At 40.3% G+C, this 22,731-nt stretch overlaps 1 protein-coding gene across 16 annotated transcripts in view; it reads right to left on the bottom strand.

Moving 5' to 3' along the window:
* Positions 1-22,731, bottom strand: part of SOX5 (SRY-box 5) — a 640,197-nt gene that overhangs the window by 43,206 nt on the left and 574,260 nt on the right. For all 16 annotated transcript variants that reach the window (XM_027659186.1, XM_027659196.1, XM_027659172.1 and 13 more), the window contains one exon: positions 17,965-18,111. In XM_027659186.1, the coding sequence (XP_027514987.1) occupies positions 17,965-18,111 (147 nt within the window). The remainder of the gene's footprint in view (positions 1-17,964; positions 18,112-22,731) is intronic.

Genomic DNA, 22,731 nt, shown 5'->3' with positions numbered 1-22,731 from the left:
TTGTGAAACATGTTGTATAAATGAATCATGCTGCTGATATTATCCTCACTGATGAAATAATTGTATTAAATTAAGCAGGGATGTTCACATGACAGGATGGGTGAATTAGATAATGCTCATCTGCAGCTGTACCTCCTCCTGCCACATTCTCAAGTTTTGATTAAGAATAATGTGTCCCTTCCTGCAAAGGTGGAAATTTCTCTAACTACATAGAAAAAGAGGTGAGATGTAAAAACAGGCATCTTGGTTATGATATTATAATAAACACAAGAGAATTATTCTTCAGGTTCAGGGAAGTCAGTTTATCATACTCTTGCCCAGGAGTTTCATCACCAAAAGCAGAAGGTATGACTAGACTGGTTAGAAAGGAAAAGGTACCAAGGACAAGGCAGAGGGCAGGTATTAGGAAGAACTGTCTTCTTTCTTTCTGATTCTTCGAAGTGCACAGACTTTTCCTTCTATGATAGCTGCAGAAACATCTTTGTCTGGATTTTTTCTACATCCAGAGCAGCTTTTTTTAGTGGTGTTGCTTTTTGTCGTTCTCAGAAGGCAGACACTTCCTGGATTCAGTGCATGTTATCCAACCACAGTTAATACCTCCAGACTTTACTGATATAACTCAAATACTCTTATTCATGGGACTCAAAACAAAGGGGGTAACTGAGCTGCCCTGTGACAAATACTCTTTTTGCTCTCTGGTCTGCTTCTTTTAGGGGACTACTCAACAAATAAATTACTCCCAAATGCTGATTTATAAGCTGGGAGTATCATTGCCTGGTTTCCATTCCTGTTCATGGGGAAAAGCAGTGTAGGAACTCATGGACTGAACCTGCTGTGTAGTACCTGGGGCAGACAGGACTTTTACCCAGTCTTCTTTTGCAACACTAGGGGCTCTCAGTGAGGATATTCTCTGGGAACTCTGTCCTCTCGGAAAGATCCCTAACATCCTCCCCTCTCATTTTTCTTTACAGGAAGCCTAGTTGCCAGGAAAGAAGTCTGCAAGTTACAAAGACTAATTTGCTGCCCTGGAAACCCCAAGCTTTTCATTTTGTCTGGTCCACACGTTGTCACAGCAAAACACAGAGAGCTGCTGGGTGGTTTTCCCTTCGTATCCAGTGTTGTTTTCCTGAGCTGTATGCAGGATTCACAACCAGATATAAGAAGAACAAAAGAGGAGCATGCAAAATGTCCTGTTTAGAAACATGCAGGCCCTGGAAGCTGGGTGCCTTCCCCTCTGCCCCACAACCTTTTTATCTGATGCACAGCACTTACTCTATCATACCTCTCTATTTTATAAGCCACAGAATACAGATGCTGAACTCATAGAGGAGAAAATGCCAAACAAGTCTAGGATCATTTTACTCCTCCAGCTAGCTCAGACATGGAAGAGTGTGGGATGTTTCAGCTGCAGGGCAGCCTAAAAGCAGTGTCTAGGGAGAAGCTATGTAACTCCCCTTCAAAGGCTACATCTGATGATGACCTGGGACAAAGGCCTTTGTTTTGTCACAAGTGGTCAGACCTCTGCACACAAAACCCTAAAAGCAACTATTTTTTAAAAGTCTTCAGGAAACACAAGTGTTGCACTGGGACCTCACCCTTTGGGGTCTTGTAGAGCACCAGGCAGGCTGCTTGGCCAACAGAATACAGCAGGGCATGCAGCTTAGCAAAATGAGCAGAAGGGTATGTGTTTACCCAAAATTCATTCGTTTAGTTTCACAAATCCTCACAGATGCATCCTCCAAACCATACTTGCAGCTTCTGGCTGGCTTTGGACTGTCAAAACGCCCACTATGCTTGTGAACTCTCCTGATAATCTCCACAGACAAACAGCACAATATGTTTGAGCAAAGTGGCTGGTAAGAGATTTCTAGGCTATTTTTGCTTGATCATGAGTTCTCAGTCACACCAACCTCTAGGGAAACCTGATGACTTATGGATGCTTATCCCAACCCGGATCCAAACTTCAAGCATTCAAGCATGTTCAACTGAAACAACCAGAAGTGAGAGTTGCTCACCACACGTCTTAGAACCTAATATGTGGATTTTCAGTACAGCATGAAACAAAACTGCAGGAACAAAGGTTTTAGCGTTTGCTTGAACCTCACAATGAAAAAGCTCCTTCTCATTCCGCATCTCTAAGTGAGTGAAAATTTAACTCAGTAGACCCATTTACAAGACAGCTTCAGTGAAGCTGCTTTTGAGCAAATCTTGGCAGGTTTGGCCTGAAAAGTGAAGGGTCCATGCTGAGTAAAGATAAAACATGAGTCAGTGCAGAGAGACCAGCCACTTGGAATTCTGCTAGTCTGTATATCATGTCAAACTTGGGTGCTGTTGTTAGCTTTTTGCATCTAATAATTATTGTTCAGCTGTATTTCTCACATCACTGCTGTACCTATTTATTTGGTATAATGCTATTAATGAAGTGCTTCCCTAAGGCGGCTCAAGTCAGTGGCTAAGCAGGAAGAGTGATTTAGGCACAGGTCAGCAGGGATTGACGCAGACACTGCAAATCTTCAGGGGAAGACAACAACTGATTTTTCATACTTCTAACCATGCAAATCTCTTTACATGCGGTAAAAATCATTAGAGAGGATCACAAAATCGTGAGAGGACAGGAAGGGAGAGGATTCTTCCTACAAAGAATGCTTCTTCCAAACTGCCCCCACTGAAAATACACAGCAAGCAATAAGGTGCAAGAGGGAAAAATCACTTCTCCAGCATATCGTAGGAATATTAATTAATTAAAGCTCATAATGACTGACAGCTTTTGTCTTATTTTACGAATGGGAAGGATAAGGCACAAAGTGGCTAAATGATTTGCCTAATCTCTTACAGTAAGTAAACAGCTGAGTCATAAGGAAGACCAGAGCAACTGCCACTCTTACGCAGACCAGTGTTTGAGGGTTTCTTTGATACTGTACTGAACCTCCTGAAAAGTCCAGCTGCTTCAAAAGAAGTTGCAAGAAAAAGATAGTGGTCAGATAGTCTGAGCTGTTGTTATATAATTCTGAACTTGTGCTGAGCAGAAACTGGAGTGGTCCGTGGCCCAGAGCATGACGACTTGTAGTTTGGGTATTGGTTAGATTTTTGGTTTTAATCCTCTCAACGTAATTCTGTCCCAGTAAAACCCAATAAACTTGTGGAGTAGTGTCCTTAAAAATGCCCTCTCCCACCTATAACAAGGCTGTTTAAAAAAATGGAAATAGACATTAGACTGGATTTTGTTTGCTGCCTAAATTGAACCTCGAGTCACCGCCTTCCAACAAATAATCCCCAGTAAATGTTACGCAGAATAAACAGCAATGAAAACAACAAAACCTGAAAGGACAGGGAAGGACTTGGAAGGAAATAAAACAAGGACCTGCAAAGCCAAACAGCATTACAAACTGGTACATTTTAAATGAACAACAAGAAAACAGAAGCCACACTGATCAAAGCCTCCCACCTCCTCTCTGTGGTGGATGACACCTTCGCTGGGAGCACACCACCACCTCTAACCCCACACCTGCAAAAGGAATTAATTTCAAAAAGAATACAGACCAAAGCGAACCGTATCAAAACAAATTAGCAACAGACCCCTCCTCCTGCTGTGGTCAGGCAGGAGAAGCAAAGATGCTGCACAGTTGCTAAGATTCAGGGGGAAAAAATACAAAACAAAACAAAACAAAAAAATAACCAAAACCCAGCTGTTGAAAACTTAAGAAGAAAAAAAGTCAAAAGAGCTTGCAAGAAAGAGATTTCAAACAGCTTGGACAACTGGCAGTGGACTAAGAAATTCCTTTTCAAAACACACCTGTGCTTTCTCTGACTCTGGTTATCTCTGGGTAGCCTAGGTAGATTTTACACTGCAGCAACATATACAGCACTAGGAATATGCAGTGCAAAGATAATATACACTGTATTTATTTATAGATACATACAACTGTAAGAAAAATGTCAAAATATGTTTTGTAACTGTAGATATGACCTGCTTGACAATTTGTTTTTTCCAACTAATAGCTTTTCAAAGGAAACCTATCAACACAAAACTCATCTGTCTTCAAGGCTTGTGTGCTGTTAACAACATCCCAGATCACTAAAATCAAAATGATTTTACAACTCCGTCTTGCTGGGTATTTTTTTCATTTCACCTCCTTTTAGTAGCAAGACGAAATCTAATCATCAGTTCCAGAAACTGAAGGGAGTTTAATGTACTGCAGGGAACGTTCAAAGCAAACACATACTCCTTCATTAAGTACTGCACTCATAGAAGAAGAATTTGTTTAATATTTATACCCCATCCATAATCACATACATGGAGTTAACTACTTGAGAGTACACCTGTTGAGAATGGTTGTTCCTTTTCCTATGCCACAGTCATGCCTTTTTTTAATTGCTTATTTTTGGGTCATGCCAAAGAGACTTGGGTTCAGTTCCTGACTTTCCAAAAAACTTTCCCTGTGAACTTAAATGAGTCGCTCATTATCTAATCTGCTGTACGCTGTCACTGATATCTTTGCAAAGTTATGTTACCAAATAAAAATTTTAGTGTTTTGCACAAGTGCAAACAGCTACAGAAAGCAAAGGGTCCTCTCTTTTGCCTCAATTCTCTACTCACAAAATTGGAGAAAACACATTCTTTCATCTTTGTAAAGAGTTTATTCTACGCAAGCTGGGTATGCCTCATATATATGTTTATGTAACTGCATGGGGACACCACCATTTACAACCTTATAAGTTTAGTAAGTACTATTGATACGATATAATTATCCTAATCAACATATTAATAAACCATAATAATCATAATAAAATTGAAATATTTTGTAGTTTCTTTTTTTTATTTATTTTTTTATTATTTGCTGCTGTCTGTACTGAACACAGATTACAAGCAGAACAGTGTTGAAGGAGTATTCAGCCTCCCCTGGTGAACAGACTTCAGTTCCTATTCCTGATTCACACCAGCAAAAATGAAATCACCATCAGGACTGGTACTGGGGCCAAATTGCTGGCAGGCACAATGAACCACTAATTGCTGGATTCATTAGTAAGACTCATAGTTTGTCCCCATGAGATGCTGAACACTTTCAGTTCCTTTTAAAACCTTGCATCTTAGAAATTACAATTAACAACTGCAAAACTAGTATTTTTGTTATACTGTAGAAGCTCAGCAGGAATTTGAAGTCAGATCACAAGAATGCCAAAAATCTATTATGTAAAATTAGGCAGATTTTTATCTACCATTTCCCTGTTAATTCTGTAGAACATACATGCATCCACACACAATAGATACTCCATGCTGTTCCTCAAGCCTAAACAATTGGTTAAAATAGTTCTTGTAAAGCTGAGGGAGACAACTGCCTTAAAAAATACCTTTCAAATAGCCCCAGTATCACACAGTTAAGACCGACCTATTCTTTTCAGACATAAAACAAATGTCTATTTAAGAACACATCCAAATGCATTTCCATCACTCAGCCAGAACACATTCACCTCCCAGAAGCCAACACTGTGAGATGGAAAGGGAGAGGGAGACAGAGAGAGAGGAGACCTTTAGTCCACCTACTGGCTTCACTGAAGGCAATGAATCCAGCCCTAGCTCATTTCAAGTAGGTTCAACTGTGTCAAAGGTTACCCACAAGCTATTTCTTGATGATTTATAGCAGATGCCTACACATCTTCTTTTATTTTAATGATGACTTCAATACAAACGTTAAGACATTCTTTGTCTTCTCAAAAGTATATGAGAGGGAAGATGACATCTTAAAAAAAAAAAAATATTTGAAGAGGCTGATTCGCTATTTCTGAACAGGGCCAGCTCTGGGCAGTTTTTATATCTTATCCAGAAGAAAAAAAAAAAGGGGAGGAAAAACCAAAAAGCCCCCTTCATCCTTTTCTCTCATACTTAAGCTGCTATGTTTTTGTGACTTATTCTGGGCACAAATCCTAGAGCACTGACTCAAAGTGTATGTCACCAGTTAATTATCATCAAGACAAGACACTAAGATATTTGGTAAGCATAAGATAATTTTATCTCTTCACTACTAATAACATGTATTTATATAGCATTATTTTGCTCTGTTTGAGCCCAAAGTTATTTACAAAGTGAGTCCCAAATGATACTATCATGGGAATCCTTCCACGCAGCACCAAACTGTAATCATTTGGGGGTGAAGAACAACAGCCCAGGACAAGCAGTAGCAAGGCATACTGCATCCATCTGAAATTTAAGATGCCATGCTGGTAAAACTGCTGAGAGTTGTCCAAATGTGTGATTATTTTTAGCCTTAAAATTCATGTGTGTGCATGTGGGCGAGTGTGCACATGTGGTCTGTGTATACGTTTGGCAATTGTCATCAGTTCGGACATTCTGAATGCACCAACCAATCTCCTTCAGGTTTGATGAAGTCCTCAAATGTCCCACATATTCTGTGTAGAGGGACAGTGGGGCAGGGAAGAGGAACGCTCCAAAACTCTCCCCTCAGGAGAAGACTCCAGTGCTTATCCACATTTTAACAGATACCAGAGGATCCCCCAAAGAGAGGAACTCTACATTTCCAGCCAGAGTCCAAATACTGTGAGACTTCACCCTGAAACTAGGCTTTACCACTTCTGATGATCCTGGAGCATCTTGTTCGTTTTAAAAGGAAAACAGAAGATGAAGTCTCTGTCTACTTTGTTCTGCTCTGCAGTCCTCTGAATAGCTGTGCTATTTTCCTGCTTATGCAGGCCAAAATAATGTAACTGTTGTTTTCCTCACCCACGAGCCCCAGTGAAATGCAGCTGGTTGGCACACTAGTGAGTCTCCCAGGTATTACACCACCACATCCTTCTGCCCAAGAGCTGCAGTTCACTGGGAAGACTCATTTTGTGTAGAGAAACTGCTGTCTCGAAGGCTGTGAATCCAGACATGAAAGGTTGTGGACAAACAGTCACATGAGACCATTTAAACTTCTGATATCATGAACAAAATGCCACCTCACATGCATTTCTTAGCCAAATGTATGTGTTGAATTTTCCTGACCCCCAACTTGGTCTGTCTTTAATAGAAAACCTTGACAGCACAGGCTATCCACACAATTATGATGAATAATAAGCAGAGATTAATCTCAGAGTTCTAATTGCAGACTCTATTTTCAGTGGACATCAGAAACTAGAATAAGAGTACCCAGAAAGGGAGAAAACATAATTTCAGAGAAGACTAAGAATATTGGAAATAGGCACAAAAAGGGCTCATCCTGACCTGTAAGCAAAGCAGAAAAAACCCAAGAGTTTAAACTAGAAGGGCTCAAGATTTAACAAGGCAACCAACGGCTAAATTCAAAATATATTAACTTACAGCTGTAACCTGAAGCCTATACAGCTTTTAGCATGGCTAAAGATAAAAATAATCAGTGACCTGGAATGACTGCTCTCCCTGAGAGAGCTACCTTTGGAAAGAAAGAAATTCACAAGAACCCACACAACAAAAACACTTTCCAGAATTGCTACATGCATAGTTTTCTTCCTAATTGTACACTGAATTAGAGCTTCTTCACTAATTCTGTCGCTATATTACTCCCTTTTCCAGCACACTGCTTCACAGTTTTCTCCGGAGCATTTCGGAGACGAATAAATGTACCCCTGAAACTCAACTTTAGGAAGCTTTTTGTGCCAATTTTCCCATGGACATGTCATGTTGGGTTGTGTTTGTCACTCTGCAGCTCCTGTTGTGTTCTGTTAGCCTGGAATCACGTAACACGATGTGGCTGATTCATGACGTGACATGTCACTGCCCGGCATGTCAGCTGAAAGCCATACAAACCCATGTGCTTCATCTCCACGCACACACACATATCTTGGAAATGCCCCCCTTATTCTGAATCCCCTAGCAGGTGCTGGCACATCCACTCAAAAAAGTTGAAGGAATGCTAATAAGTTATGAAATACTCGAAGTTACATTCCTTCCATAACATCACGATTAGAAACTGAAAAACCTTCTCTGCAGCGTTCCTGTTAGAGACAAGGTCTTCCCCTCCACGCTCTCTGTGTGTGTCAAGATACTGAGCAACCTTTTATCAAAGACTTTTTTCTTAATTTTTTTTTTTTTTTCCCCCAGGGATACCAGTCATGGCAATAGCTTATCTTTACTTTAAAAGCAGCAGAGAAAAATGTAGCAACCAAAATGAAACAAACAGAAACTAAATTCATTCATTAGCACTAAAAGAACACATTTGAATTCATAGTCTGGCAGCACTAATGGACAAAGGCACTCCATCAAGACTGAAACTTTAAACTGGTTTCATGTTTTAAATGCTGTCAAATTACATCAAAATCCAAAATGGTTTGTTGCATCAGCTTGTCTGCCTCTGATTGTCCTTTGGATGCTCTCGAATGTTCTCTGGATGCTACAGCAGCACTTTCACTGGGAGATTCTATAGTAAAAAGTCTAATTCTGCTGAGAAGTATTTATGCCTTAGCAGAATTGCCAACATGAAATCTTCCATGATTTGAGACTGAAAATTAATCCCACTTGATTAAAATAGTAACTCACAGATTAATTTTCTTAGCTGCTTTCTAAGCCTTTGAGATACATTTATACCAATCTGTAAGTTTCAGCCATGACAACCTGAAGCTTTTTTGTTCAAATGAGATTCTCACATATCCACATGACTCCAGGATCTGGGGCTTTAAGGAAGCTATCCATTATAAAATCATAAGATGTAGCCACAGTGCTTGGAAAAGTGTGTGGCCTCTGAAGTGATGCTTTCCACATAATGTCTGTGAATCCCTCTTTTGCACCAGCTCATTTTACACTAAATAATTAGAACTGCATTCTGTACAACAAATGTGTAGTTCTGAGAAACCTGAGTGGAATATTTGCCAAGCATTCCATATAACTCTGAAGTTAATACTAACCTATAAGAAACTGTCTTGTTGAATTTGAAAATTAAACAGATTTTTCCATTCTGCTGCTGAATGTTGTTTCTCTTCTGCTATCCACAGTTACCAGGGATTAGAGATTAAAATGTTTCAGATTAAAATACTTTTGGAGCTCCCTTGTTACATGATTATCACTGAGCTGTGGGTACAGGAATACTTACTGCAAAATATATTTCTTTGCTGCTTAGTTTGAACTCCTTTCTGCCAGAACGTGTGAAGAGGAGTTAATTTCAAATCTAGCATGTAACGTGGATGCAAACCACCCTCCTGCAGACAAAGCAAGCAGTCTTTGGAAGCTGCTAGACTGATCACATTAGAATTTGATTCAACCACCTCAGAAATTCACTTTCCACGTGAAAAAGAAGTTCTACATTTGGCAAAACATGGCTACACTGCTGTCCACTAGACAGGGCCAATGCAGCCCATGCACTTTTCTTTTGATTACTAACACATACCCACAATTAATAACACAAAATGCCCAAACACTTAACCTGAAGCTGCAAAAAGGCAAGGTTTGATTCCCGAAGTGAAGTACTTGGTTCCCTTCTAGAAGGATCTGGCATAATAAGAGTTCTCTGCTCCATTTCAAGCTGTCTCCCAATCCATGAAATAGACATTGCTACAGTTCTATTACTTGCACAAGCCTGTACTCCTGGAATGAACACATCCCTTGTTTCAGAGACTCTTAACATCTCAGAGTCTAAAAAATAAATCTCTGGAATAAATGATGACCTTTACTTTGTAGAAATTTTATATTCTGAAGGAAAGTAGAAATTAATCTGATATTGGTATAACTGGCTGTTTTTTACCCATATTTAACTTAAAAGCTAATACTGGTCCTTCATTTTGTCAGTGCTGTGATACTCAGCAGCCCCCAGTGAGGAAACAAAATGTCCCAAGCTGAACTTTGCATATTTCTCCCATAGTTGGTCCCCTTTTCTCAGCATAAAGACTGTCTTCTAAAAATTTTTCAACCTTCCCCACGGAACAAACCCACCCAAACATAAGGAGGATCAGCAAAAACCACTGCAACCAGAAAAAATTGAATTTTTCTCCATTTCTTTATGCAGCTCCAGATTGCACGCTCTCCTAAAGCCCTTTTACTGCTATTTTTAGGACTTAGTGGCCAACTGGCAACATCAGCTCAACAGCTATCTTAGTGGCATTAAAAAAATTCTGACTTTGTGACACCGTTTTCTTGTTTGGGACTATTCCAACCTTTTTTTGCAAAATGCTGCTCTTTCTAACTCAAGTTCTTTGTTACAACTGACACTGTGTGGGCAGTTCTCTCAAAGAGCTTCTGAGAAGTTGATGCTCAGGTATTTCTAAGTAACAGGGCAAGATGCAGAGCAGAAACAAAAAGTCAGGTCCCAGCACCTCTAAACTGAGGAGTTTAGGAGCCAAAAACTGAGGGATTCTGCAACTGAACCTGGCTTTAGTAGTGGCCTCCTGGAAGGAACACTGCCTGGTGTAAAACCTCGGTGTTCAGTATAAAGCCAATGATGTGGATCGTTTACAACAAAGATAATGAAAACTGCTACCTGCTGCCCATCCCACAAATTTTTCCATGTAGGAAAAAAGGGGGTATTTTATTTATTCATACTTATTGTAGAAGGCTACAGCAGCAAAGAACAGCAGTGAACTAGTAAGGACACAGTGCCTGTTTGTCTACCACTTTGCTTTACACCTTTGTTGCTCCCTGTCTGATTTCTGAAGACCTCTCTTTCAGAAATGCAGCAGTCTTGCCTCATTTGTGTATATTTTGCTTTGTGACCAGAGATTTCGGAGAGTTTTCTTTCCCCCTTTTTCTTTTTGTTATGCTTTCCTTTGAGTTTTCATTATAAAAAGAGGCTACTGAGCCTGACAACTCTGCTTGAGAGACAGGCTCCTGCCAGAGACAGAATATCAGGAAACAAGAGCTGTGGACGGTTAATGTGAAAAAGCATCCTAGGAGCCCCTCCATGTATCTAATTTATTTTTAGGAAAGTAGGGAGGGATGGGAGGCAGTCAGAATGCTGTGTAAGTCCCTACTGCTGCTGCTATTAAGATACTGCTATTAACATCACTTTTATTGTCTGAGACACATTCTCTGTTTTAGAAAAGCACCTTAAGAAGCTGCATTAATACCCATCACTTTCTTGTGCTCCGGCAAATGGTTTAAAAAGTCATTGTTTATATTCATGGGTGTAACATATAGGAAGAAGAACAAGGAAGAGGAAAACAGTTTCAAAGATTATGCCACAAATTCCACATTTTACTATTTGGGATCAAAAGGACAGGCAGCAAATGAAAAAGGCTTCCAGGTAAAGAGATTATTAGCTACAAGGTCTCTATTGAGAATGGACAGGGGTACTAAAGAGTGCCAAGTAGAACAGCACAGATAAGGCAGATGAGGTCTCAGTTTACAGCTGATACATCACTGCATCTGTACTATTAACTTTTCCTTAATTATCTTACAGCAATTTCTAACCTGTTTAATGCACTGACAAGGGAATTAGGAAATGCAATCACTGAAAAAATGTTTTGAATGTTCTGATTTATAATATTCTATTCTAGTGCTAACTGTTATTCCAGTGCTGAAAACCTTAATAGATAAATTTAACAAGGATTTTTTTTTAATCAGTAGCATATAAAGAATTGTGTCCAGACTGGAAAGTCTCAAAAACAGAAGAGCTTCCAAATCTTTGAGATAAAACTTCTGTAAAAACAGGCTCGAGGTTCTATCAGGGACACTGTGTCTTACACCACTTTAGGAGAACTCTTGTTCTTCACTCTAAAATACCTCAATACTGCCTCCAATGAAAATAAGGATGTCTTAACCTCCTGTTGCTTGAATAGGCATTCAGCACCTGCTGAGTTCTTCTGCCAATAAAGAGGATTGTAACTGCCATTAGAATGTGACACCTAACACGTGCAATGGGTTAGTTTCACATAAGTTTCTTTTCTCTACTCTTCTGGGAAAGGGATTTGACCCTATCTAACACAATCAAACCCTTTGATCACCTGTATACAGCCATGATCAGTCTTTATCACACATCTGTCCTCTTTGTAGCTGAAGTAGTTCACTGTGCTGTGCAGAACAACTGGTTCATGTCTCCAAAAATATTTGCTAATGCTGAATAAAAAGAAGTGCTACAAAGAGGAAAAAACAGTATCCTTCTGCATCTGAATAGCAATGCAAGTATCATCCTCAGAACTGAAATATTTTCCTTTAAATATGTTCAAAAATGGCAGCTCTGAGGGCAAAAGGAATCTGTATGTCTACTGGGGCTTCTGCCACAGTCATAGCGTGATGTGGCAAGTAAGCTGATGTATCTATGTACATAACGGAGCTTAATGTCTTCCCCAAGATCTCCTCAGGATAAAATTTCACATTCTGCACTATCATACAAAAGACAGAAATGAGGGAAAGGGAGACAAATATACCCAACTTAACAGGGCTGCCTAGGGTAGCCATCTAAAATGATGTTTAGGTCAACAATTTGTCTGAAGGAGAATCACAAATATCATATAGATGAGCGTTCTTTTTATTGTTTTGTGGGTTTTTTTCTCGGGGGGGGTGGGGACTTTTTCTTTCTCCTTCCCTTCAGATACTTTTTTTTTTTCCCACTATACTTTTATCTTGAATCAAGAAAGCATTCTTACCAAAACTGGGAAGTATAGTCCCATCATCAGTTTTGACTGTGACGGAAGATCCACAACCAGCTACCTATAGTAAATAGTTTACTTATTTTTCCTAATAAAAATTTACTCATTTTTCCTCTGGTGTGTCTGAATTAAAATGCCCATTTCCAAAGCCTCTTTTTTTTCTTTATTTTGTCCCTGGTATCACATGTACTTGGTAAGAAAGTCAACAGCTGCTCAGTTGTAGGTTCCCTGAGGCTTAACTTGCCTGGATGAGAATGGAGTAAGCACAACATTGTTCCCTTTCTATCATTTGTATACCATGAACAGGATGAAAGATACAGTTGTTGCACGTGGCACAAGCTGCATCATCATCATCAGATACTCCTGAAAAATGGAAGAAGTTCTTCTGGAGAGTCTTGGCCATCTTAAGGCCAGTCTGTGCTGTGGTAGAGAGGCAAACTCTAAACCCTTCAAAGGCAATTCAACTGCTGTCCATAGGTGACATGAAAAAATTTCAATCCACTGTTTACTTCGGTGATCAGATAATGTGAAAACAAAGTACCGTCTTCAGTTAAAGATTCACACTGATTTTTGTCTGAATATTGCAGTTGAGGAGAATCTGATTGTGTATATCCAACTGCTTAGCGCTGTTCCTGGCTTGTCTGAAACACATTTCCTTTCCTTGTCACAACTCCCAGGTGCTACTGCTGAGCAAATAGTAACATCACTGCCAGAAGTATTTGAAAAGAACAAAAAAAAATTGATTTGGACAATCTGTGTGCTCTTGTCATTGATGGAGACACTACTGTGAGTAGTGTTGGGGCTGAGGTCACAATAAGGTTAAAAGAAAAGTGCCCAGGAATTCTCTCCTGTCACATTTCACCCTGAATTGTTCCTGTTTCACAACAGATGCTACAGACAATGCACTGTGCTCCATTAAATAGAGGGAATCATTTAGCTACGTTTACAAGCTACACTGAAAATTCACTCCAGAATTACTGTACTTGAAAGGTTACATGGAAAGGGCTAGAATATTCCATCAGGCAGGCACTAGATGCTATATTTATACATGCCACGTAAAAAGCAAGGAACAAAAGCAAGAATGAACAGGGCCCCAGCTGTTTACAAGTGAGGGTGATGTTGCCCTCCTTATTCAAGAGAATAATGCGCCTCATCTGAAGCCAGTGAAGACTGTAGCTATCAGGTGAGAATCCTGGTAGCATGGTAAAGGTCATAATTTAGATAAACACATTCCCTTTAGCATTGCTTTTTTTTTACTCCTGTGCATGGCCCTGTACAAGCAAGAGGCTTGAAGTTAACCACGAGATGGGCTGGGAGGTTACTCTGCCTAGTTCTTATCTGCACCTATGCCTGTTCTCTCCTACTTACTTTGGGAGCCTGTAACCACCTTGAACACCCAACAGAGCAGCATGCAAGCATTTACACGATCAAAGGCAAAATGTGCTTAAGACAGACTTTGGAAATCCAGCACAATTTGGCAAACTTCAAAGATAGTTGCCTTTCAAACGGGTTGTGGAGGAGGCCTTGGTAAATTTGAATGGTATGATTAGCATACCGGCTGTTTTTAAAACTGCTCAAGAAGAAGCTGTGTTAAAATCCATTTCCGCAAGACACACGCATTTTCTTTTGGACAGGCTCCACTAGCTCTGTTTCTTAAATCAATTTTTCTGGCACGGATTTCTTCTTGGAAGAATGTACGACACCAGCTCAGTTTCCTAACCAAAACTTGACAGAATGTGTGCAGCACAGCATAATGGCATCTCTGCCTCATGGCTTCCTAAAAGTTACAGTACAGAAACCTCGGAAGTGAATTTGACTGTTCCAGGTCACATCTGCTGAAAAGCGAGCGAGACGACAGAAGATGCCAGGGTAGCCTGTCCAGCACAGTGTTCAAACACTGGTGAGGGCCACTGATAAAAGGTTTGCCAAAACAGGAGTTGCCAAGGTCTTTGAGGAGTTTCAGGGATGTTTTCAAGTCTTACTAGATTTAAAGGATGATCCTTGGCAAACTCCCCCTGATGCTTCTCAGCATTTCTAGAGCCAACAGTTGTTCCATCTGCCGCTGAGGCCGACTTTGAAGAATCCTTGCAAAGAGCAGCACACTAACTTTAACACTACACAAGAGAGGAAAAAAACACAGCTTTTCAGAAGTGACCTAGATGTTTGCCAGTAGCTTGACACACTCTCAGGTAAGGCTGTCTCCTTGTCTCCAAACACTTGAGTGTATTACCAAAGCTGCGCCAGTGTAAACTGCGGGCTGAAAATAGAGATTCGGTAAACAGCATTTACTGAAAGCTTGTCTAAGGCATTAAGTGTTCATCTGTGGAGGTCTGATGTACAGTAGCAGCGAGAAAGACCACCACAAACTAGCTTCAAGAACCAAATTGCTGCTGGGGATTAAAAAAAAAATAAATTAAAAAATGGCTGGGAAACTCAGACAGGTACTCCCTGACAACAGCTAGAAAAATTAAATTTAAAAGAAATCAGAAAACACAATAAACTTTTGGGGATGTTGAACACAAACAATCTCTGAAAAAGCAAAGGAAGGTCCACACAGACACAAACGAAGGTGTTTAGTTTTAACACATAAGCTTCAGTTTCTGCCATTGTGACAGATTTGCCAGCGCGTTTTCTGAGCCAGGCCACTGCACTATTGTATAAGCTTTATTCTAATTACTGTAGGCTCTATAAAGGTTTCTTTATCGTTTAGTATTATAAATAATTGTGCTTCCAGGCTGGGGTTCAAAGCTCAGAACAGCACTCGCACAACAGCACAGGCAGGTCAGGTGACCTTTCTCCAATTCTCCTCTCCCTGGTGCTGAGGACAGACAAAGTGATATGTCTGTCATACGCCATTACCATTAGAACAGAATCTTGTTCTTTTATTACAACTGAACTCCGCCGGATTTCTCAGCAGGAATGCTAAGTGAAATCAATGTCTTGGATTTCCAGGCTGAGCTTGGAGGTCACAGCCACTCTATCATTTCTCAGCATTATCCCTTCTCTTTCTCTCGCGCTCTCTCTGAGCCTCCAACTGGCACACAGCAGATTGAAAACAGCATGCATCACAGGGCTTACGCTGCACAATTTTACAGCCTTTTGGAGCCCCCTTCCTTTCCTTTTGGCCCACTTTTTTATTTTTTTTTTTTTTTCCCAATTTGCAAGTAAGTTTTGTTTGTCTCCTGCAGACCTGCAAGCCAAAGGCACTGCAACACCTACAAATATGAAAAAGCAATAAAACTAAGGGAGGATAGAGCTGATCTTGACAGCTGCCAGTTAAGATGGTTATACTCGATGATACCAATAGATATGGCAGGCCTTCTAATCCTGCAGTTGCCACAAAATACACACTGTGCCACTTAGATCTCATCAGACATTCTGCTTGTGCACAAGAGAACAACACCGGGATTTTAAGTGTAGGAGATCTTACAAGCCACTAACCACACACAAAAACCCCCCTGTGAAATGCACAAAAATCTCTTGTTAACCATAGGTATAACTTTTTTTTTTATATACCCCAAAAATTCTACCATCGAGCACTGCACAGCTTTATGATTCCTTACTCTAAGTGAAGAGATCAAGCCAAGGATAAACTTCAGGAAGTCAGAAAGTCTACACTAAGGAGAGAATAAAGACAGCATAGATGAGCTTGACTCATTAACACAACAGCTACTGATTTCAAGTCATGTCTTTTATTCCTTGAACATGTATCTCACTGAGCTGACAATGGTATTATTTATTTGTCTGGTTATTTTTAATCTGTGCTGTTTTACTGTTAGGGTAAAAACAAGACACTACTGTCAATTCAAGGAACCTTTCCTAATGTGATAAAGGACATGGACAGCATGCTAGAGGACACTAACAAAAAAAAAAGGACACATTTTTATGAAGCTCTTGTTGTCACCTAAATAGGACCGCTTTCTCCCAGCACTCCTCAGCTAAATTCTTCCTGGTTGTTTTGCAGCACCTAAGATGTGCCATTCAATGCTGATCTGTTAATTTTGCTCAGCTGTGGCACACACTGAGCTCACCTTCTTCGACTGCACCCATTCTGCGCCTTTTCCCTCAGTATAGCTAATCACACACTGAGGGCATTATACAGGTGTGACTCCCAGCTGTAAGCTTGATCTCTTAATTGAGTATGGACTGAACTGCTCAGCTATGACCAAGATTACTCATCAGAACCCATCACTCAGTGGACAGATTTCAGCTCTGCTCTGTGACAAAACAGACACTGCTTTGGAGACTTCACAGAATCACAGAATGTGCTGAGTTGGAAGGGACTCACAAGGATCATTGAGTCCAACTCTTAGCCCTGCACAGGACCATCCCTGAGAGTCAGACCATGTGCCTGAGAGTATCATCGAAATGCTTCTTGAGCTCTGTCAGCCTTGGTGCTGTGACCACTGCCCTGGGGAGCCTGTTCCAGCGCCCAACCCACTCTGTGGGTAGGTGAAGAACTTTTTTCTAATATCCAACCTAAACCTCCCCTGACACAACCTCAGGTCACTCCCTCAGGTCCTGTCACTGGTCACCACATAGAAGAGATCAGTGCCTGCACATCCTCTTCCTCTCATGAGGAACTTGTAACTGCAGTGAACTCTCCCCTCAGTCTCCTCCAGGCTGAACAGACCAACCAACCTCAGTCCCTATTCACACACTTCCCCTCAAGACCCTTCACCATCTTTGTTTACCTCCTTTGGACACTCTCTAAGAGCTTTATACCTTTCTTATATTGTGGCACCCAAAACTGCCACAATATTTAAGGTGAGGCCACCCCAGTGCAGAGCAGAGTGGGACAATCCCCTCCCTCAACCGGCTGGAAACACTTTGCCTGATGCCCCCAGGACATGGTTGGCCTCCTGGCTGCCAGGGCACTGCTGATTCATATTGAATTTGTCATCAACCAGGACCCCCAGGTCCCTTTCTGTGGCACTGATCTCCAGCATATCACTCCCCAGTCTGTACTCGTTCCTCCACAAACTCCAGCTCTACTCCAGGACAGAATCTGGCCACAGATGAGGTGCCCCAACACTCTTCATCTCTTGCTGACACACTGCTAACCAGACTCCACATTGCAAGAAAACAACAGTTGTGTGCTGGAACAGGAGGCTGAGCTGTCACCTGTTACTGAAGATGGAAGAAACAGAACTGTGATAGCCAGGACACGGCAAGGGAACCCACAGGATCTCAGCTGAGGTGGTCTGCTAATGACACTGTGTATGAATGGTCATTTGGTATTACTGCACTGGGGTCTTCCCACTGGAAAAATGGCACTACAAATACGCTCCCATTTCGGGGAGCCATCCTGAGAACAGAGCTGCTGCAACTGAGAGGCACACAGAGACCCTTCACAAAAAACCACATGCAAGTCCCCACATTGTCAGGAAGGCAGTGCTGCCAGGCCTGGTACAGTACCTTGCTTTTGGGTGGAGGGCTGTTTGTGCTCTTGTCTGTGTGGATGCTGGTAGGGGATACGGCAGCACCAAGGTTACCCTGGGGTATGCCAGGTATCTTGCCTCCTGGAGACACTTGCATTGCAGCAAGTTGGGCAGCATACAACTGCTGTAAAAACAAAACAAAACAAAAAAAATTGGGGTGAGGGGGGAAGAGAGGAGAGACATCATCAATAAATAATTAATCTTCTCAAAACTTCTACTGCAGAGGATATATTTTCCTTCTGATGGGCATTTTTTATTTAACACATGTATATTTCAAGACAAGAATTGTCATCTCAACTTCTGTGACTCATTCCTCAGGGGATGAATGAGAGACGTCACCATGAGAAATGTCCCAGCATCCTTGTGTGTCCAGGGATTCAAAACAAGGAACAAAAGCTAATCTTCATGGTTTGGCTGAGCTACTGGGCAATCTTTCCTTTCCTGAGATGATTTAGGCATAAAATCATTTCCACCAATACTACGCACCAACTCCTGTGAAATTCACATGATGGTCTCTGTTCATGTTTCTTTATTTTACTTGCTATGTTTGCCCTCTTTGCACAGGCTGTAAGGTGTTTGGAACAGGGAATGCCAAAATTTTTAGTACTTACTGTGGGAGTCCACTCTCAGTTGGGTTCTGGGGAACCACTAGAGTCAATATAAATACACACATACCGATGGTAAAGTACTGTCCATTAGCTATTAGGAACTCCAATTAAGTCTAAGAACCCTTCCTGTGATAGATGCAAAGCAGACACACAATGGAAATGTTTTTCTCTTCAAAACTAAACCAGTAAGGCACTTTAAACACATATTTCATTATTAACATGTGAATACTTATAATCACAGTCATCTGTTTAAAGTTTAGCACTACAGTAAGAGTTTATTGGACGAAGGTCAAAAGCAGTGAGAAAGCAGTGCCTGGGAGCTCCCCTGACCTCCAAATAAAACACGGAAAAAATAAACATGGGGGTAGGAGAAGCAGCAATTGTTGCTGCTTTGTGACCAGTGAGGAATTCCAAAGTCAGGTGCCCGAGAGAGCAGGCAGTGCAGTAACAAAGGCTCTCCCTCCTCAGCCACAGTATCAGTTTCAAAGACTCACACTATGTATGGTTAGTGCTGTGAAGTTCACGTGTGATGTGTAACACTGAATGAAGGTACTCTCTGCCTGCAGGTGCTAACAGAGCTTCTGAAATGACAGTGACAAGGGACAACATGCAGGAATATTGAACTGGATGTGAAAAAACAAGGGGGCTTCAATGTGACTAAGTCTAAGAAGTCTTTTTAGTAGTGCTTAGCTGTTTTGCTGTTTTATCTCAGTTAATTTTATATGCTGATAAAAGAACAGAGGTCGGATTGGAGGGCACAAAGAAATGCTAACCCAAACCAGCAAGTCTGAAAGAGGAAAATGAGGATTCATTACAGGAGAAATCCACACAGAGCCATGCAAAAGATGCAGAGACATTGCTACAGTGAGTTCAGTGTATATAATACAGCTCTGTAGCAAACACTTAACTTGATCAAATGGGCAAGACTTACTGCTGTGAATCTTGGATGACTCTGGACATTGTTTTGTGGTTCCCCATACAAACTCTTCCCTCCTCTGGTGTACATAATTCACATAATTAAAAGTAGCCCATTGCTACTTTTGTGTAATCAGACACCAAGTTCTTACTTATTTCTTTTTCACACTTTCTATAATTTTCACACTTTCTATTCTTTTCAGTTTTGAATATTTTTTATTTCTTTTCCCTACTTTGACCACTGCTTGTTCCTTATTTTTCTGTACTTCTTAATCACCATTTATCCATTCCATTCTGTTTAGTCTCCCTCTCTTTCCTTATCATCCATTCATTCATCCATTCTCTCCTTTCCTTTTCCTCAAATTTATTTATTAATTTATTCTATGTGTTACTCCCAGTGAGTCTGAGCCAAATAGATGCAAATCAGCTACAGATAAAAGTCATCAAAAACAATCCAGCCACAAATCACTCACAGATTCAAATGCATGTATTTATCAGTTGAAGTTCATATCCATTCATTCTTTTTAAAGAAGACTAAATCCAGCAGGGAGAATGGAACAAGTGTCTGTGTGAACCAGAGAAGAACTGCAGCAGGAAAACCAAGCCAACATTATGTATGAATTAATACATCAGAAGGGCAATGGTTGTTTAAGAAATAGGATACATGACTCAGGAACAACTCAAACAGAGCTGGACTCTGGAGGTGACAGAGCAAGTCTAGGCAAAGCTTTTCCTTTTCTTTTGCTCCCTACTGAAAAAATGACAAAACAGATTGAGGCAACTACAGGAAAAAGACAAAAGAAAGTCAAATAGCCATTAGAAAGGAAAGGTTCGAGATTGCTGCTAATCTATGTATTAGTTATCAGACAGTATGTCTAGTTCACATGTAAAGGTAAAAATAACATAGTTTGGACATTCAGCAGTCCTGAACCAACCGGAGAGCACTGACAGATCATACAGGGACTGGCTTTCTGAGGACTGAGCTTTCCAGAAATTTCTGTGAGAAATTCTGGGGAAGACTTTTCAAACTGAATCTATGCCTTGAAAAGCGAGGGAAACCTCTACTTCAAACATAACTCTCAACCTTCTGTTGAGGTCCAAAGACAGAATCAGGAGAACTAAACTATATGAAACAGATGCACAACACAGTGTCCAAGAATCTGCACATCTTACACCTTAGTGTTCCCCGAGAAATGTGTTGGAAGCCGTGGTTCCTCCCTACAGTACTGTCATCAACCATCTTTCTGACAGTGCATGCAAAGCAGACAATGACTAAATAAGCAGTGGGGACGAATTTCCCTATGCAACAGCCCAGGAGAAAGTCATATTTTCAGGTGATAAATGGAATATATGGAATGTCAAATGCATGCCATTTTCTCAGTTGAGGGACAGATATACCTGAAGAGAATGAAACACACAGTACAGTGTGGAGTAACATGGAAGGAGGGGTGGAAGAAAATCTATAAAGCCTTCATTCATGCTTTGTAAAAACTTCTGTCCTCCTGTTATCAGATTCAACACCGCAACCCTATTTAATTTATTTTGAGAATTAAAAACAAACATTAAATAAAATTTTATAAGAGGTCCCTTGTTAGAGTACCCTCTTGAAAGTCCCTTCCTGCAACAGAAACCAATAATTCTACAGAAAAAGCTCGGCTTTAAACTGAAAAACATGAGGTTATGAAATTGCAAGGGTCTGAATCCTATTTAATCAGTAAGTTTGCCCCTATATTCCCTGAATTTAAAAACTGGAGAGAAATATACAACATGCAGCACATTTCTTGGACTGTCAATAATTTTGAGCTTCAACATTATTGAACTTGTCTGTTCATATTTAGTTGTTTTAGGACACGATGACCTTTAGCTTATATCCAAGGAAAGGGCAATGGTGCGACCAAGTGCTGCAAAACAAGACAGCTAAATGACAACAATTTAAACATTCATTTCATAGACAAACTGAATTCAAACCAAAGAACATTTCTACCCCTGCTTCTCCACTAGAGTTTCAGATTTTGGAACAGTGTATGAATAGATCTCTGTTGAAACATTCAACCATTATCTGAAATGCACCTTTATACCCTTCACAGTAATGAAACCAAGACCTCAAAAAGGGCAATGAAAATGATGTTTTTCTGTATCACTGCTGTAATACCCTGTTCTTGAGCCTCTACTTTTACCCCAGAGACCCCTGAAACCATTTCTGCTACCTTTAGCTAACCTAAAGACTCAATGTCAAATTCTAGCAGTCCAGGAGGTCACTTTATTGCACTACAACTCATATAGGACTTTTAATCTATAGAGTTTACTGTGACCAAGGCATTCAGTTGGAATCAGTGAAGCACTACTGCTTTAGGCAGGTTCATTTTTGCTATACATAATAAATAAGGATAATATCCTGAATTTAATAAGATAGATAATACTTCTTCAGGAAGGCAGAATTGGGCTTCTGAAAAAGCAATTAAAAAGTAACATCTATTGTTTGTTTATAACTAAATGACTATGTTTCAGCTCCCCTGCCCATGTGTAATATTGCATGCCTTGTTAATGTTTTCTCATTAACCTCTTATGAAAATCTGTATGGAAGCAAAATCATCAGAACAAAAGCACAATGTGATACACTTTAAAATGAGCAGGAGGTATCGTTAATTTTTTAATGTTGCCCCTCTGTTCTTAAGCTATTAAACAAAAAATCCCCCTTCTCCCTAGGCCACCACCCAAACCATTTATAGTTCTTCCAATATATTAAGCAGAAATATTCAGCTGAACTCTCAAAATGGACTAGCTCTAAGAGCTCTTGGCTTGATGACTCTGTAGTACATCAATAGCAAAGCCTTAAGGTTAGGCCAGCTTTGAAAACTTTCCCCTTGGGCATTGTTGTTACATGTTAACAATGCTCATTAATGCTTGGAGGGTACAGTAAAAATGAATTCTTGTTCTATTAATACAGAAAATGAGAATGAGATTTAATAGCAATTTTAAAAAGGGTTGAACAAAGTGCTAGCAATTACATAGGCAGAGATAGTTGATTCAAGCATCTATAGGCATTTGAATTACAGTATTATCTCTTATTAAAATATTTTTATTAGTGAACAGTAGAGATTAAGAGCTGTTATTAAAAAAACCACAGAGAGATAGAGACAGGTGGCTCTGGAAACCGAGTCAGTTACTGCAATAAATTTGTTTCTGATATAAACTAGCTTTTCAGTGAAGATACCACAGCG

This window comes from Corapipo altera, unplaced genomic scaffold (assembly GCF_003945725.1).
Source record: "Corapipo altera isolate COAL_440 unplaced genomic scaffold, ASM394572v1 1, whole genome shotgun sequence".
NCBI lineage: Eukaryota > Metazoa > Chordata > Aves > Passeriformes > Pipridae > Corapipo > Corapipo altera.
The sequence above is the reverse complement of the archived record's forward strand: the minus strand, read 5'-3'. Positions and strand labels throughout refer to the sequence as shown.